The 17158-nt window shown below is 39.8% G+C and overlaps 1 protein-coding gene across 2 annotated transcripts; it reads right to left on the bottom strand.

The window, feature by feature from the left end:
* Positions 1–3272: 3272 nt before the first annotated feature.
* Positions 3273–15838, bottom strand: gata5 (GATA binding protein 5). Of its 2 annotated transcripts, none has more exons than XM_085344678.1 (6): positions 15319–15838; positions 12377–12546; positions 10068–10196; positions 9768–9852; positions 9374–9501; positions 3273–3392 (listed from the first exon to the last, which is right to left on the bottom strand). In XM_085344678.1, exons 1-6 carry the CDS (start codon positions 15836–15838, stop codon positions 3273–3275), a joined length of 1152 nt encoding a protein of 383 aa, XP_085200804.1. The 2 variants fall into 2 exon arrangements, with proteins under 2 accessions (XP_085200804.1, XP_085200805.1); XM_085344679.1 differs by having other exon boundaries at positions 9374–9453.
* Positions 15839–17158: the final 1320 nt, after the last annotated feature.

The raw sequence follows: 17158 nt of genomic DNA, 5'->3' as shown, positions 1-17158 counted from the left end.
CAACAGTCATAAAGCTGGGCATTGCTGGTGGTGCCTGGATGTCGCCACGACAGCAGTAAAGCAGCAGCCTTGTTGCTGACATGTCTGTAATTTCCGAGACTGTGCAGCTAATTCTGACCCAGCTATCATAAAGTGGAGTTGGAATGCAACCTTTGGTCGACAGTGCTGGCTTAAGCAACTAACAGGGGAACACACCCTGCTTATATACACAAAATTAAGTATTAATGCAAGCATATACATGAAAGTATACAGTAAAGCCTAATCACCAAGGCAAGCAGTATTATTAGAAATGCACAATGACAGTGGACCAGGGATCTGAATCAAGAGAAAGTTACCTGATAGTTTTAAAGTCCATGTATTTAGAAGTTAGCATGGGGCATGAAATGTCAAAAAAAATTGAATTGAAAAAGTTAAATAAAAAAATAAATAAAAAGTAATCATAAAACATATGATATGGTTAACAATTATCACCTTTGCCCTTTGGAAGAAAGACTGTTGTGATCCCAGTATGGGAAAAATTTAAAATAAACATTAACCTGACTTTCTGTTGCAAGTCCGTATGAATGAAGTTCACATGAGCTGGCAGAAATAAATAAAGTTATAGATTATTAAAACTAGAGCAATCCACATTTGTGTGTGCATTTATAAAGATCATAAGAAATAATCAAAGCAATATAGCTGTAAACCAACTCTCAGTTTTCTGACACCTTTTATAATGAGCAATTCACTGCACTGGTGATCCAGCTTATGTGTTGAATATGGTTCTCTGTTGGCACTGCATTGGCAGACAGTAGGGAGCTATGGACAGGCTCTTTTACCTGCAGAGAACATCTCTTGCCAGATGGAGGCAGTGTCTAAAGTATGTGGTACAATTAGTCTTTGGGATGCTGTTCCTCAGGTTGCCGTTGGCCCTTCAGGCAGGCCTGGAGAAGAGCTGAAGGGAAACAGTGTTTAAAAACAATGAAGTGTCCACTGAAGCCACTGTCTGTGCTTTTCATGCTGTATTTTTGTGTTTGTTTGTTTGTTTTTCTTTTTTTCTTTCTTCCATTGTTGGTTGGTTTCCGTCTCTGTTCCAGTCTACTTTCAGCCAATCAGCTTACACACAGTTTCACGATGTTGGGTTTTTAGAGGACTGCACAGGAGCATGTGTGTGTCTGCATAGGCCCACTGTAGACTAATACCTGCACAAATACACACAACTGCCTACAACAAGTATTGCAAGGCAGTAAAAAAATTGACATGTATACCTAAAGCGTGGAGTGCTCTTTGCTAAAAGTAAATCTTGCAATGTGGTATAAAATCCCTGGCCATAAAATACCTCTTGGCAGTTCAGTGGATGGTTAATGGGCAAAATGTTTCAAAATAACTTTTCTTTTGATGGTCATTGTAACAATAAAAGGAAAAAAATAAAGTCAAATCAGATTAAAACAGCTTAAACTTCCCAATTTCTGCTTCAGTTTTACTAACACTTACTTTACACACATTACTTTATTAATATGGACCACAGCCTGAAATACTGACCCAAAAATTGATGTTTATAAAAAAGTAAAAATATCTACAAGTATTGAGATTGACTGTTGAAATAGCTGGAAATAATAATGGTAAGAAATAAAAGTAATGGCTAACAGGCTGAACTGCGACTAAAAATAATACATCTGTAAGTAGTAACACTTTCATTAAGTAGGTAAAATAGAGTAGGTTCAATTATTTTAATTAAATGTTTTAGTTGGTGAACAGTTTCGCCAATATGATTGATAGTTAAAAGTGTTGAAAACATTTTCAGAATATTCACCTACATGAATAAAACTGGAGTGATGCTGAGCAGGCAGTTCGCTTGTACAATAAAGATTCATTCAAAAATCATTCCATTCATCAGATTTTCAAAATTTGAATCAGTTTTATTAAATTTAACAGATTCAAAGACCCAAAACAACTCCTAACAAAATAATAGTTCCTTACATATTAACAAAACACAGATAATAAATTTAGATAATAATGTTTACAACAATTTCACACTTTGTTTTGTCTTCGATTTTTGAAGAAAAAAAAATTGCACTTTCATTAAGATCAAATTTTAGAGCAGTAAAATGGTAAAAATTCTGATATGTCATCATGTCAGAATTAAAATGACTGCTCCTGGTTTTCAAATAACTCTTGCAGGATGCATTTTATCTCTTCTGTTTCTTGTAAAAATAAATCTACCATAATCTAAGCATCACCACTTAGAGACATAGAGCACAAAAGCCATTCTACATGGAGAACAGTGGGTCATAACTGGCTGGTTTTAGTGTCTACAATGACTTTTAACAGTCCTTATCTCAACACAAATAATGTGCCTATAAAAGTTAATTATCTACAAGGGAATGAGACATGTTCAACAGCCATAAAGGCATTTTCTGGATTTCTTTCTTGCAGTGACAACAACATGAAAACATGTTCTTGAAAACCTTATAGAAAACCATGACATTTTATCACATTAGTGACAGTAAGGAACATGAATGAAACTGTTATGAGTAGTCTTTGCAAGTTGCTATGACCCTTAGGTTTTAAACTTTAGTAGCATTAATAGCTATATGAATAACTGCATATAAAATGTGCCAGGTGTTTCTTACCTATAGAAGAGGTGGAACTTGGCACCCGAGAAACAAAGTCTGGAGCATTTTTTAAGCAATAAAAAATATGATCTTGACCAAAGCTAACCAAGTTGTTTTGTGCATAACCATTAACAACAAACTTTGCTTTCCCCTCTGACAATTTCAGACTGAAGCAACGAATGACCCACACGAAGTTGGATGGAAGTCATAAAAAAGGGGGCTAAAGGAGTTAAAGCTCATAAAATCAAACTCAATCATCCTTGCATTGGTTTGCTGTGTAGATTATTACCAAAAACAGCAATATCTTTTAGCAATAGGTAGTAGTTGTTGTCCCTCTGAGGAAATGAAGTTGCTAGATATGAGCTTAGAAAAGCCAGGGCCAGTCCAGAGTCTTTGGAAAGCTCACATGCATCCTTCAAAAATGCAGTCCAGGAGAGCCGTTTATGCTTCCATTACATAGCCAGTGTGTTACAATATATAATATAGAAAATACATTAGATGTCCTTAGAATGAAATTGTACAGTCCCTCTTGATAACAGTGGGTCATAACTGTCTGGTTATGACCCACTATGTTGGCCCTCCACAGCTTCAGAGTTGTTAAGGAGAAGTTTCAGGATGGTGGGATAACCTTACTGATCAGTCAAGTCGGGTCAGTATTGCCCTTGTGGCAGAGCTTGTTCATGCTTGAGACAGCGCACACCAGGAATTCTGTGGAGCCAAGGAGGTCGGAGTGAATGGAAAATCCTCATATTTAATGTCCACGTGTCCTGAGGCTGTGCTGTCCAACTGAGAAGCAGTCTACAGGAACAAAAGACATTCAAAAAATTACTAAACCTTTTTTTTGTTTTTTACAAAATGAGCATCATATTTTGCTCAAAATTACCGGAAACTAGTCATTTCACACACAAACCTATCAACAAAGTGTTTGGTGAGGTCTAATAAGGGCAGTCAGTTTTCCCATAGATTTCTATACAACCAGATGTGTATTTGCAACCAGAGAAGTCGCTCTCTGCTGACCATTGGAATGGTCAGCAGAGAGCTTGAAGGCCTGTGGCTATGTACCACAGGCCTTCAAGCTGGCTCTAGTTAAACCTTTACTCAAAAAGCCATCTCTAGACCCAGCAGTCTTAGCTAATTATAGGCCAATCTCCAACCTTCCTTTCATATCAAAAATCCTTGAAAGAATAGTTGTCAAACAGCTAACAGATCATCTGCAGAGGAATGGCTTATTTGAAGAGTTTCAGTCAGGTTTCAGTTCATCACAGCACAGAAACAGCTTTAGTGAAGGTTACAAATGATCTTCTTATGGCCTCTGACAGTGGACTCATCTCTGTGCTTGTCCTGCTAGACCTTAGTGCAGCGTTCGATACTGTTGACCATAATATCCTATTAGAGCGATTAGAACATGCCTGTAGGTATTACAGGTACTGTGCTGCAGTGGTTTGTATCATATCTATCTAATAGACTCCACTTTGTGCATGTAAATGGAGAGTCCTCTTCACACATTGAGGTTAATTATGGAGTTCCACAGGGTTCAGTGCTAGGACCAATTCTGTTTACATTATACATGCTTCCCTTAGGCAGCATCATTAGAAGACATAGCATACATTTTCACTGCTATGCAGATGACACCCAGCTCTATCTGTCCATGAAGCCAGATAACACACACCAATTAGTTAAACTGCAGGAATGTCTTAAAGACATAAAGACCTGGATGGCCGCTAACTTTTTGCTTCTTAATTCAGATAAAACTGAGGTTATTGTACTTGGCCCTGAAAAGCTTAGAAATATGGTATCTAACCAGATTCTTACTCTGGATGGCATTACCTTGGCCTCCAGTAACGCTGTGAGGAACCTTGGAGTCATTTTTGACCAGGATATGTCCTTCAATGCACATATTAAACAAATATGTAAGACTGCGTTCTTCCATTTGCGCAACATCTCTAAAATTAGAAATATCCTGTCTCAGAGTGACGCTGAAAAACTAGTTCATGCATTTATTACTTCCAGGCTGGACTACTGTAATTCATTATTATCAGGGTGTCCAAAAAACTCACTGAAAAGCCTTCAGCTAATCCAAAATGCTGCAGCAAGAGTCCTGACAGGGACTAGAAAGAGAGAGCATATTTCTCCTGTTTTGGCTTCCCTTCATTGGCTTCCTGTTAAATCCAGAATTGAATTCAAAATCCTGCTCCTCACATACAAGGTCTTAAATAATCAGGCCCCATCTTATCTTAATGACCTTGTAGTACCATATCACCCTATTAGAGCACTTCGCTCTCGCTCTGCAGGCCTACTTGTTTTTTCCTAGAGTACCGGTATTTAAAAGTAGAATGGGAGGGAGAGCCTTCAGTTTTCAGGCCCCTCTTCTGTGGAACCAGCTTCCAGTTTGGATTCGGGAGACAGACACTATCTCTACTTTTAAGATTAGGCTTAAAACTTTCCTTTTTGCTAAAGCATATAGTTAGGGCTGGACCAGGTGACCCTGAATCCTCCCTTAGTTATGCTGCAATAGACGTAGGCTGCCGGGGATTCCCATGATGCATTGAGTTTTTCCTTTCCAGTCACCTTTCTCACTCACTATGTATTAATAGACCTCTCTGCATTGAATCATACTTGTTATTAATCTCTGGTTCTCTTCCACAGCATGTCTTTTATCCTGTCTTCCTTCTCTCACCCCAACCGGTCACAGCAGATGACCGCCCCTCCCTGAGCCTGGTTCTGCCGGAGGTTTCTTCCTGTTAAAAGGGAGTTTTTCCTTCCCACTGTCGTCAAAGTGCTTGCTCATAGGGGGTCATATGATTGTTGGGTTTTTCTCTGTATCTATGAAGCGCCTTGAGGCGACTTTTGTTGTGATTTGGCGCTATATAAATAAAATTGAATTGAATTGAATTGTAGGTTGAAGGCATTGTGTTCACTTTTCATACCCAGAAATTTCACCTATCTTTATATGCTACTGCATGTCAAAAAATGTCAACATTGTCAAAGTTCCTGTATTTAGAACTTCATTAAAAAAGGCAAAGTTTCATATATTTATATATTTCAGCCTTTTGTTTTGAATTTTGATGATTAAAACTATTCAAAAATCAGAAACACAGTATCTCAAATTACCAGAATATTTCAGAAGATGAATCAAAAAAAGGATTTACACCAAAAATTACAGAAATATTCAACCTCTGTTGAAGGCTCCTTTCCTATGCTTTCTATCAGAGCAATGTGGAAAAGAGGCAATCAACTTGTGGAATTGCTTGGATATTAATTAAGCCCAGACTGCCTTGGGAGCAGCCATCTTTACTTTTGAATTTTACTTTTGGTATTCATCTTCCTCTTGACAATACCAGTGATTTGTGGTTAAGGTCAGGGGAGTTGGTTGGCCAATTGAGCATAGGCAAACAAACCATTGGGAAATAGTTTTGGCACTGTGGGCAGGTGCTGATTCCTTGTGGAAAAGAAAGTTGGGATAAAGCTTCTACAGTGTCTGCAGATGGGACATGTTCTAAAGCAAGTGTCTAAAATATTGTGGCTGTGTCCAATTTCAACTAACAACCACCAACATCAACCAACAAATCAAGAAAGACTGAAAACGTCACACTGCACTTTAAACACCATCAGTTCTTCGGCATGTCACTCTTTTTATGAGTTGTAAGCGATATTCATCAAAACAAAAAGGATTCATTTATTATACTTCATATAAAATGAATGTGGAATATATAATAAACCTTACATGTTTAAATTACTACTAAACAAACCACCATAATCAACACAACATTATTTTATTAAAGAAAAATACTAGTAAATTCTATGGATGTAACTGGCTAGCTGACTGATTGGACTGGGTAGTGCTAGTATCCCCGGAAGTAACGATGTTAGTCAATTGCAGACATGCTCTTTCCACCCCTTTAAATTTATTGATTGAAATCTAATGTTTCTTTAAGCCAGTGGTTCCCAAACTTTTTTCGTTAGGCCCCCCTTTGTTTTACAAGAAAAATCTTCGTGACCCCACAACACCTAATCCCACCCACCTGCCCCCCCAGCACAAACACATCCTCCAGCCACACACACCCATATTTTGTTTTCAAACTCCATTGCGGGTTATTTCACACCACAAACATTTAGTAAACAATTACATGAATAAAAGTAAACTGCAATAAATTGCAGGTAGCAATGAAATAAATTAGCCTACTAACTCTTTTACACTACGCCCACACCTACACGGGTATTTTTGAAAATGCTGTTTTTCTATGCGTTTGGGCCTTTCGTCCACACATAAACGGCTTTTGAAATCACCGAAAAATGCAAATTTTTTTTAACTCCGTATTTGCGTTTACGTGTGGACGAGGAATACAGAGTTCGTCACGCAAGGTATGTGCCTTTTTTCACGTTACGCTGTGCGTCACGTTATTGTTTACATGAGATGAATTTCTACAATGGCAGATAGAGACAAAATACTGTTAATCTACCTGCAGTTTTTACACGCTTACATATACACACGCAGTTACTGTCCCTCCATTTAGAAAGGCAGGGGCGTCATGGTGTGATTATTTTACATGTAGTTGTTTTTTTCCTGTGTAATAATGTTCAACATTGCTATCAATACATTTTTCAAAAAAATGCCTCTCTGTGCAAAATGGGTTTAAAAACATAAACAGCTGTGGGATACTGTTTGTCCTGATTTAGACAGGGGGAACAAACTGTGGCAGGATCAGCCTGATGTTATTTGTATCCCACTGTAACGTTACTGTATAAAGAGCAAACATCTCCAAAATGTCAGGAGTAGTTAGTCATTACAAGAAGTGTTTGTGAACTAAAAATCAAGAATCTGGGATACTGTCTGTCCGTGGTTTGGAGAGCCCAGCGCGTGCTCCCCGCGCAGGCGGAAGTAATTCTGTCGCAGGGACCAACCTTGGCACTTGTGCAGGTGAAGCCAATGGGAAGATATGCTTTACCATATTTTCTAGTCTTTGGCTTGGAAGGAAGTTGGTTTGGAAACATTTTAGGCGATGCTTCATCTCCTGCTTTGCGTTTGTGTGGAAGCCCGTCAAAAACCTGTCCATTATGCTAGCAGTGTCCAAGCGTTCTTTTTTTTCCTTTTCATACGCGCCCCTCCTGCAATGGCGGGCCCCACACTTTGGGAACCTCTGCTTTAAGCAATCTAGGCAGAACATTTCCTTAAAGTAACTGAATGAATGGAGTCATGTCGATGAATGCATGTGATTATAGCACATTAGGCTCTATATCATCACCTTCATTGACAAGTTAATTCGGATCCAGTGGATTAAACTCCAAAAAGAAACCCGTGAAGGTTTGGGAGTAGAAGAGCAAGCAAAATCCTTCAGACTTAAAACATTTATATGCTCACGACCTGGAATTTTTAGTCACCTCTTCTTTCACATCTCTTTTTGTGAGTATGACAGAGCTTAACGTCTTAAACATGGTTACTTCCTACAATCACTTTTGCACCATTGCTCTTATTGATGTGGTTTTAGCATGTTAGAATCAAGCTGAAAAGAGCATTTTCATAAAGGTCAGACATTTCTGAAGGACCTTTAACAGCTTGAGAAATTCCAAATATTGACAAGCCATTGGCAGAGGGATATGGGAGAGACATCTAGACAGATATTTTTCACAGATGCTTCAGCAAATTTCATGTGCCACTTACTAGCCGACAAGGAGTACAGAGGTCTAACCCAAGACTTTGTGGACTGGTGCCAGCTGAACTACCTCCAGATCAACGCCAGTAAAACCAAGGAACTGGTGGTAGACTTCCGCAGGCACAAGCATTCTCCACTGCAACCACTGAACATCCAAGGTATGGACATTGAGGCTGTGGACATCTACAGGTACCTTGGTGTTCATCTGAACAATAGACTGGACTGGACTCATAACTCAGACGCCCTCTACAGGAAAGGGCAGAGCAGGCTGTACCTGCTGCGGAGACTCAGGTCGTTTGGAGTGGAGGGCCCACTCCTGAAGACCTTCTATGACTCTGTTGTGGCTTCTGCTATCTTTTATGGCGTGGTCTGCTGGGGCGGCAGCATCTCTGCTGGGGACAGGAAGAGACTGAACAGGGTGATCCGAAGGGCCAGCTCTGTTCTAGGATGCCCTCTGGACCCAGTGGAGGTGGTGAGTGACAGGAGAACGGCGGCTAAGCTGTCATCCCTGATGGACAACATCTCCCACCCCATGCAGCAGACTGTGACAGCACTGAGCAGCTCCTTCAGTGGGAGACTGCGGCACCCACGGTGTGGGACGGAGAGATTTCGCAGGTCTTTCCTCCCCACTGCTGTCAGACTCCATAATAAAGACTAACTGATCAAGCACACACATCCATACATATGCAATAATACTAAGTGCAATAATCCTTTCTGTCATCGTTGTATTTTTACTCAGTTGTATATAGTATTTGTATTTGTATTCTATTTTTATCTTATTGTATATTTATTTTATTTTATTCTACTGTATATAGTATTTTATTTTATTCTATTCTGTACAGTTGTGTACTGTATTTATTCTTATTGTATTCTAATTTTTGCCTCATAACTTTTGCACTGTCCACTCCTGCTGTGACAAAACAAATTTCCCACGTGTGGGACTAATAAAGGTTATCTTATCTTATCTTATCTTATGTGCAAGGAGAGTTTAAAAAGAAAAAATAGATGCATTAAAAAAACACAAAAGAATAGCCAAAACTAAAATCTGTTGAGCAGTTGTTTAAATAATTGCTGCTCAATTTAGTTTCTACACAGTCAAACATAGAATTTGCATGGAAAACCTTTTACCTGAGTGGCAGATGTGACAGTCTGTCCAGCATAGGGTGACGGGGCCATGTTGGGTTCACTCTTAATAGTGGAAGCGTGCTCTGAGACTGACAGGGAGGTTGGGGAGCCGGTGTCAGAGGTGATAGATCCTGAAGAATCAGCAGGATGATAATATGAGCTATTATTATGTTAATACACTGAGATACTTTTCAGAATGGTTTGCAGATTCTGAAAAAGTTTTAACCCAGAAAGGGTTAGAGAAGGCAGATTCTCAAACAATTCTGGCATAATCTTTTTGTTTTTCTTGCTTATTTCATTTCTTGTTAGTAGCTACTCACATGACTGACACTGCTTTCATTAACCAGCTTTTTCTTCTACACAACATCCTACATATTTTAGTGTCTGTTTGACCTACCTGTGGATGTTTTATTCTTGGGCATCTTGGGTTTCCGCTTCCTTGTCTGAATGCTCTCTTTCTTCATTGCGAGAGGTCTGGGCACCTGGAAGGAATACAGCAACACAAATAAGTTCAGTCTACCTCCCAGGCCCTAATACAACAGAGGCTACAGTGTCATGACAACCCACACAACCTCTCCTCCCACACTCTGATAACAGTGACCACAGTGCCCTTGGAGAGGTTTTACGCTGTGCAAATAATGAGCTGCTCCCTGCTGGAGCAAGAAGCTTGCTGAAAGAGCCTTTTAGCATGGCCTACCCCATGTAGCTTCATGTAGAGGCCACAGGCATTACAGACAGGTTCTCCCTCAGCGTTGCGTCTCCACAGTGTGGTGGTGCTGGTATGGCAGTTAGTGCAGCACAAGCCGGCCCGGCGTGATGTGGTCTGCTGCAGGAGGACATATTTGAATGGTAAATTATCAACTGTCTGAAATCACAGATCACATCTTGAAGTAAGGTTTGAGAAATTGGCGTTAAGCTGTTCCCTCAACTTTTCCAATGAATTGCAGGATGCTGGTATGTTTGGTATAACAATGATGAATGCCCCCAGGCCCATGCAAAAGAGAAAATAATAACTCATTAGCTGGGCAACATGTAAAGGCAACATAAATAATTCTTTCATGTGTGAATATCTGTTTGGTTTGGGGCGAAACAAAAGCAGCAGCAGAAAATCCCGTTGCTAAGCAGAAACTTGTCTAAAAACAGCTCGAATCAAGGGCAAGGTCAGCACAGGACAAATAAAAAACAGTAAAAAAAAAGCCTTGTTGTGGAAATAGTTTGTTGAGTAGCTGACAGTCACAGTTGCTTTGGAGCTGGAAGTTCCTGGGAAATACAGAGCCTTTGAAGCCTCCATGCACTAACATTGCCGTTCACATTTTCTGAATTATTACTAATTAATATCTCCTTTAACCTCCCAGGACCTAGCGTCCACATATGTGGACATCACATTTTGGGTTATTTAGACCAAAATACTCAGTTTTGGTCTACATGGGCCTGATATCCACTTACGAGAACATTATACTGCTACTGTTCTGTCAAAATTGTAAACAAATATGTGGCTCTCATTTTTCTTAAAAACAAAAATAAGGTTAAAAAAATCTGGTAATTCTTTGTTTTTACTTTCATCAGGCCCCAATGTGACCAAATATCAAAGAGAAATTAAAAATGCATGCCGAGGAAGAGTTCGGGTCTCAGGAGGTTAAAACAAGAAACAAGATGTATTAGATCTACCAAAGAATCTGGGCATAAAGACCTAAGTCACATGAGAAAAGTAAAGTGTTCAATAAGTGTCTTATTGGAGATTTAATACTTTGACAGTGATGCATTTTTGCTTATCTTGCTGATTACCAGTAATTCATTTCAACATTTAACTTTATACACTAATAACAATATAACTTGGCCATTTAAGGAAAGCATGGGTGTTATCTGAATCCCTGCTTAGCTGCTTCAGTCGTCCCCTGTTTTCTCCTCATTGTTATCAAGTCTTTGCTTATTTTGGATTTCTTTTCATAATTGTGCATTAAGATACTTTCATTTTTATTAATGAAGTGTCACTGGAATAACTGTTTTTAAAAAAATATAATATCAGATTACAAAAACAAACTGAACAATTTTAAAGCAAAAATTTTCTTTTTCTTTATCCCAGCTTCCCCCAGAGTGATGATTTGCTGTATCAGTATAAATAGAACATGGTTGGTTTTAAACTGTAGACTGAAGAAAAACAGTCTTAACATAACTGCAGGTTCAGTTTGTAACCAGCTTGTCAAAAGCTATAAAAGCAATAATGTGCAATGTAATTTCCATTTGATGAGTAAGCCATGAGAGAAAGTTTCACAACAGAGTGTTTATTCTCATTATATTACAGTCAAATATGGTTGCAGGCACTTAAATGATAATTGTTGCATGCAGTTACCCCAGTTTGATGGAGGAGATGTTATGCCTGTTCGAAGATTTTAAGGACAAAATAATTTCAAAAAGATGTCTAGAAATGAGCCTCTGGAGAAAAAAAATGGAACACAACAGCTTACAGTACTAGAAAAATGTATAGTTGTTTAACTTTGATGAAATATGAATTTGCATCTTTATGCTTTTTGATTATCTGCTGGTAAATTAAGGTAGTTGAAAAAGTCTATATTTTTTTTTTATTTCTTGTTAGAATGAATAATAGTCTTTTATTTTCAAGACCGTTGCTTTGATTCTTTTGCTGACTCTGCTCTCCTTTTGCAACATTAAAGTGCAACACACAATCCATGTGTGTGTACAATCCATTGAAAAAAAAATCGGAAAGGCCCCCTCATAGTAATAGTTTATGTATTTTTTAAATTATTGAATATTTGAATATTAATGAGGATTACATTTACTGATGATTTCCAAATGATTTTATAGTTTAAATTACACCAGACGATAAATTCAGCTAAAAGGAATCGATAAATAAACTATTTGGAGTCTGTTGAATGGCAGAGTGGTTTGAAAAATGCAAATCATGAGGTAGGCTGACTCGGTATCGCCCAAATGTAATATAGGCTACATAGTTATACTATGTTTTTTCGATCTATCGGCGAGTCTTACCAGCCGTTTCTGCGGCTTGATGAGGGGCCTGTTGATGCCGTTCATCTTGTGATAGAGGCCGCAGGCGTTACACAAGTAGTGCCCGGTCCCGTCTCTGCGCCACAGCGGGGTCGACACGGAGCCACAGTTGACGCACTCCCTGCCCTCCGTGGGCATGTCGTCTATCAGGTCTGAACACAGACAGGGAAAACGCACATTAGACTGAATGCATGTACACATATACCATAACTCTGCACATTACATGATTATTTCATGGCTGTTGGCCAGTTTATTTCATTTGAGTTTAGGAGATTATTTAGGCCTAAACGTTTACATGGTACTCGTGTTCACTTCCAGTTTGTCCAACGTGACCAATCTCTGACAATCTCTAACACTTCTTATCTCCGTGGTTTCACGACGTTTTGGTCTCTCTGGTACCCTTAGATGAATACATTCAAAAGACTACATGCCTTATTACAACACCTTCTTCTGAACTTTTACAGCGTACGCGGGCGTGCGTGGCGCTGTCGTGGCTACGGTCCAGTGCCTGATGAATAGCCAGGGAGGAATGTAACCCGCCACCACGCAACCCCCACCCCCCATCCCAGTCCGTATGATGAAGGGCGCTCAAACGCATGCGAATGAATCAAATAGAGGAATCTGTTTGGGGGGTAGCATTTTCAGCGGCCACCCCCCACCCCGCCACCCCCTCCGCCATCACCTCAACCTCCACATTCATCACTCTCTGACACACTACGGACTCCTGGCATTAATTGCTCAAATACCTAATCCCTCCATCGATAAACCAGAGAAAGAGAGACAGAAAGAGCGAGCCAGACCTGAAGTAGACCACGTCCGTCGGGACAAAGCTGTCCCGGACTCACCCTTTGAACTTGTGATTGTATTTCTCATCGTTTCGGAAGAAAAGAATTCATCACAAAATAAAGGGCGAGTAAAACTGAAAAGGGTCATTGCGTTTTAATTACCAAACACTTTACATGAATAATATTAACCGAAAGATTTTCTGAAATACTAGTTATTCATATTTAAGATGACTGAGAATAATTAATGGGTTTATGTTTCCGTAAACGGTCCAAATTAATCTTCACAGTCAGCCTAAAGATAATCATCATCTCCAATGCTTAGGGTTGGAAATAATGACATGAAAATTTGGATTTGAGATCAAAACACAAAACACTAGATTGCTTTAGAACATGAAAACCCTTAAACTAAACACATATGTTACATAAAAAATACATGCGCTTAGAAAGTGAGTTAGCAGCGTTTATAGTGATCTATGAGTAGTAAAATGATAAAACTAGCCATGATGAGATAAATGAACTCTGTAAAAAAAGTTAACGTCCCATAAGTTGAATAGCCTCATGGTTAGACTTATCCCCTTGGCTGAAAACGTTTCTTTTTTGTTCAAATTAAAATAATTTATGCGTTCAAGTCCCCAAATGTTGATTCGGTTAATGCACTTATAATAAGTAATCGGCTGTGCGCTTCATTGCTATGGCATTAAACTTTAGCTCTACCCAGTGATTATTTAATCGTTTTTGAAATATTTGAATGCAGAATCACAAAACATCAAAGCTTGTTTCGTCCCCGTCAATCAAATTAAAAGAAAGCAGGAAAGAAGCAAAACTGCACCAATAAATGTTTTTTTATTTCTTTATAGGGGCGATGGAAACTTTATTGTTAACACATTTTAACTATCAAGACTGTTCTGACCATAAACTCTGCCCAAGTATTTAAGGCCATAAAGACCGACTAGTTTTGTTTTCCTTTGTGCACAAATTTAAATGCCTGATATGTAAAATATCCATGTCAATCTTGGGACCTAAAAAAAGGGCCCACTAACAAATGTGGGCCAGAGATCCCCCATTCGTTTATAAAGATATTAATACTTTACCACTAAGAATACTGCAAGAGATCCTTGTATGAACATTTATGTTCAATTATCATGTTTACCTAATGAAAAGATAAACCCATTTGAACTCACTGTTGATCCTTTCTATAATAATGGACTCTTTAATTAAACCAACAATACACTAAAGAGTTAAATTGGGTTTCATTTATCTGTTAACATTTTTAAGTGGTGTCAAACCATCAAACTCTTCTAAATTATGAACTTCAAACACTCCTGTCTCCCCGATCCAACACGTGGCCTCCAAATAAATGCTGACGGCTACACTTAGAGACGTTTCGACTGTCTGATCAAGGTGATAACCGCTCTTATTGTCACGGCAGTGGCCCTTTTCACTGGGCTTTTCTCTCCCCGTGTGAAGGTCGTGATTAAACCAGGGAATTAAATTAACATTTTAATTGATCCCCCTTTAGCGTCACTCTCTTCTTGATGAATGTGTATTGTTTAAATCTAATGTGGGATTGTTAGGGGACTTTGATTCAATCACCGACCGCATGGCACAAGCATTATGTTTACAGGCCTCTCTGTCAGCCGCTGTAATAAATAACTGCCTGGCCTTTACAACCGGTAAATGAGGTTTAAAAAGAACCTCTGCCATGTTAAAAACAATAACAATGATTGTGGAGCAACAACAACACCGTTTTCACGAACAAAATGTTCAGAATATTCAATTCGTGTTATTGATGCTGACATTTGGACATTAAGCAACCAATAATTAGAAGACATAAAGCAAGCATAGACTGACGTGATTGTTATTATGTTCTTAATATTTGGAAGGAAAATGCAACAATTTAGCTTACGAGTGTTTTCAAGCGGTAATATGATCTTGTGGCTACAAAAAAACAGAAAACATCAACCCCCCCGTTGAAAACATATTAAAAATGATCAAATTATGAAAAATTATTTTATGAATAAAAATATATTTACTGTCAGTCTTTCATACTTCGTTAAAAAAAATAATTTTAAAAATTCCAGTAAATCAGAGGGAACCGGGATTTCGCAATAGTTTTAGAAACTTGATTTATGTGCTTACCCAGACTGGATCTTCTCCCCGACAGACCACCTTGTCGGCCCTGCAGGCTTATCACCCCGCTTTCGAAATGTCCCGGCGTCCAGGAGGATGTCGCCATCTCGGGGCTCATGTAGGCGTACGGGTTGGAGTAGGAACCTCCGACTGAGCGCACCAGAGCGCCTCCGTACTGGTCAGAGCGAGCTCCGTTTCCGAGAACCAGCGGGCTCTGGTAGGTTGCATCTCGCCCGGTGTTGGTGCTCACGGGCGGGCTGTGCGAGTAGGAGAATCCATGTGAGGGATGGGGGCTGCTGGGCGTGAAGGAAGAGCCGTCTGTGCCGGCCTGGGGCCAGCCGTGATGACCACTGAGGCCGTGAGACTGATGGGGCGAGTCGCAGGTTTGCAGGTAGGGCAGGGTGGGCAGCATGGCAGGAACTCTGGTGGAAGGGACGTAGACGGGAGAGCTGGCCGAGGGATGGATGTAATTCCCGGTGTCATGCGTGTAATGGGACTGATTGGAAGAAAAGGCCAGGCTTTGATACATTTTTCTCTCTTTAAAATCTACTTCCTGGCGGAAAACTGGAAAAACACGGGGAGGGCTTCCTCAGCCAGTCGCAGGACTGCAGAGATGTCCACAAATCTCATCCACACTCTCCTGAGGAACTTTTGTGCCTTGATGTGAATCCTGCATTGTTATAAATGTACAGAGAAAGAAGATAGCTGAAAAAAAACACTGGAAAGGTTTCATGGGCAACTGATCCCCCCACCCAGCCTTAAGCTTTATTGCGCAAAAATAAAACCTATTTTTCCCCAATCAATGAGCCATGCCAAAAGGAAAGTTCGACAATCCGTGTCAGACATATTTCACCTATATCACCTTGAGACATGGAATGGATTAGAATGACATTAATGATCAAGGATATCTGCACACTCGGAGGCGACTATCAGCAACCCCACACATCCTGCGCCTCCGCAGTTGGCTCATTAAATCAGAAACGGAAACTCAATCAAACACCACAAAAGATAGCGAGCTCCCCTTCCATATCTGTGATGCATATACTTTCTATCAATAGTAAATCAAAACACATAAAACGTTGATAATGGTTCTGCGCCGTGTACAAGAGGAACGCAGTTTCTTTCCAAGGGCTCTCAGTGCATTATCTCACCAGATAAGGACGGTCGGGTGATAAAGCAGTCTGGTCTTTTACCAGTCAAAAATTTCAGCAGACAAGCGCAGTAGGCAAACTTTCTCCCTCCGTACCCACGCAGACAGACGATGGAGCTCAGCCGAGCCTCTCCAAATAGCTCGGTTTTAGTGCGTTAAAGTTGCTCACAAGTGGTGGAAGATAAATGTAAGCAAAAGTAAAATGATTTTTTTCCAGGGGGAGGGGGAAGGGGAGTCCGGGATCACTGGAGCGCTCTTCTTCCTCTGCGTATATCTGGAGATAGGTACTGTCGCTGATAATTGCTGTTATGAGTGTGCGTCTATTCGCTCTCCTACTGGAAAATTTGTACGGGAGTAAAACACGTGACACAGATCGGCGATCTGATGTAGACCTGGGTGGGAACGGCGGAGGGGAGGGAAGGAAGGCGCTAAGGAGGGAGGACCCCTGGGTAGGACAGGGCAGGAGAGCTCAAACCTGAGAATTGAGGACTTCTAAAGTGTAAACTAATAAAACCCTGTTCTGTTTGATAGGACGAAGGATATGGAGGCTCCATTGGCGCTTTATACACAGCAGTATTTACGATCATTGCCTTTACGCTTCATTCTACAGGGGAATTTAATGCACGACTTTTTTTTTTAATTCACCTGGAAAATCATGTTTTAAGGTTTTCCACATTTGAAACAAATAAAAAAATACCC

The sequence above is a fragment of the Diplotaxodon limnothrissa genome, linkage group LG20, assembly GCF_057381915.1.
Source record: "Diplotaxodon limnothrissa isolate DT_005_m linkage group LG20, D_limnothrissa_male_GT1.1, whole genome shotgun sequence".
NCBI lineage: Eukaryota > Metazoa > Chordata > Actinopteri > Cichliformes > Cichlidae > Diplotaxodon > Diplotaxodon limnothrissa.
The sequence above is the reverse complement of the archived record's forward strand: the minus strand, read 5'-3'. Positions and strand labels throughout refer to the sequence as shown.

Coding starts and splice junctions, on each gene's coding strand:
- gata5 (XM_085344678.1), bottom strand. CDS start 15,838: ATGTATCAAAGCCTGGCCTTTTCTTCCAATCAGTCCCATTACACGCAT. Junction 10,197..12,376: donor TCAAGCCGCAGAAACGGCTG/GTAAGACTCGCC, acceptor GTCCTCCTGCAG/CAGACCACATCACGCCGGGC. Junction 9,853..10,067: donor TCTACATGAAGCTACATGGG/GTAGGCCATGCT, acceptor TATTCCTTCCAG/GTGCCCAGACCTCTCGCAAT.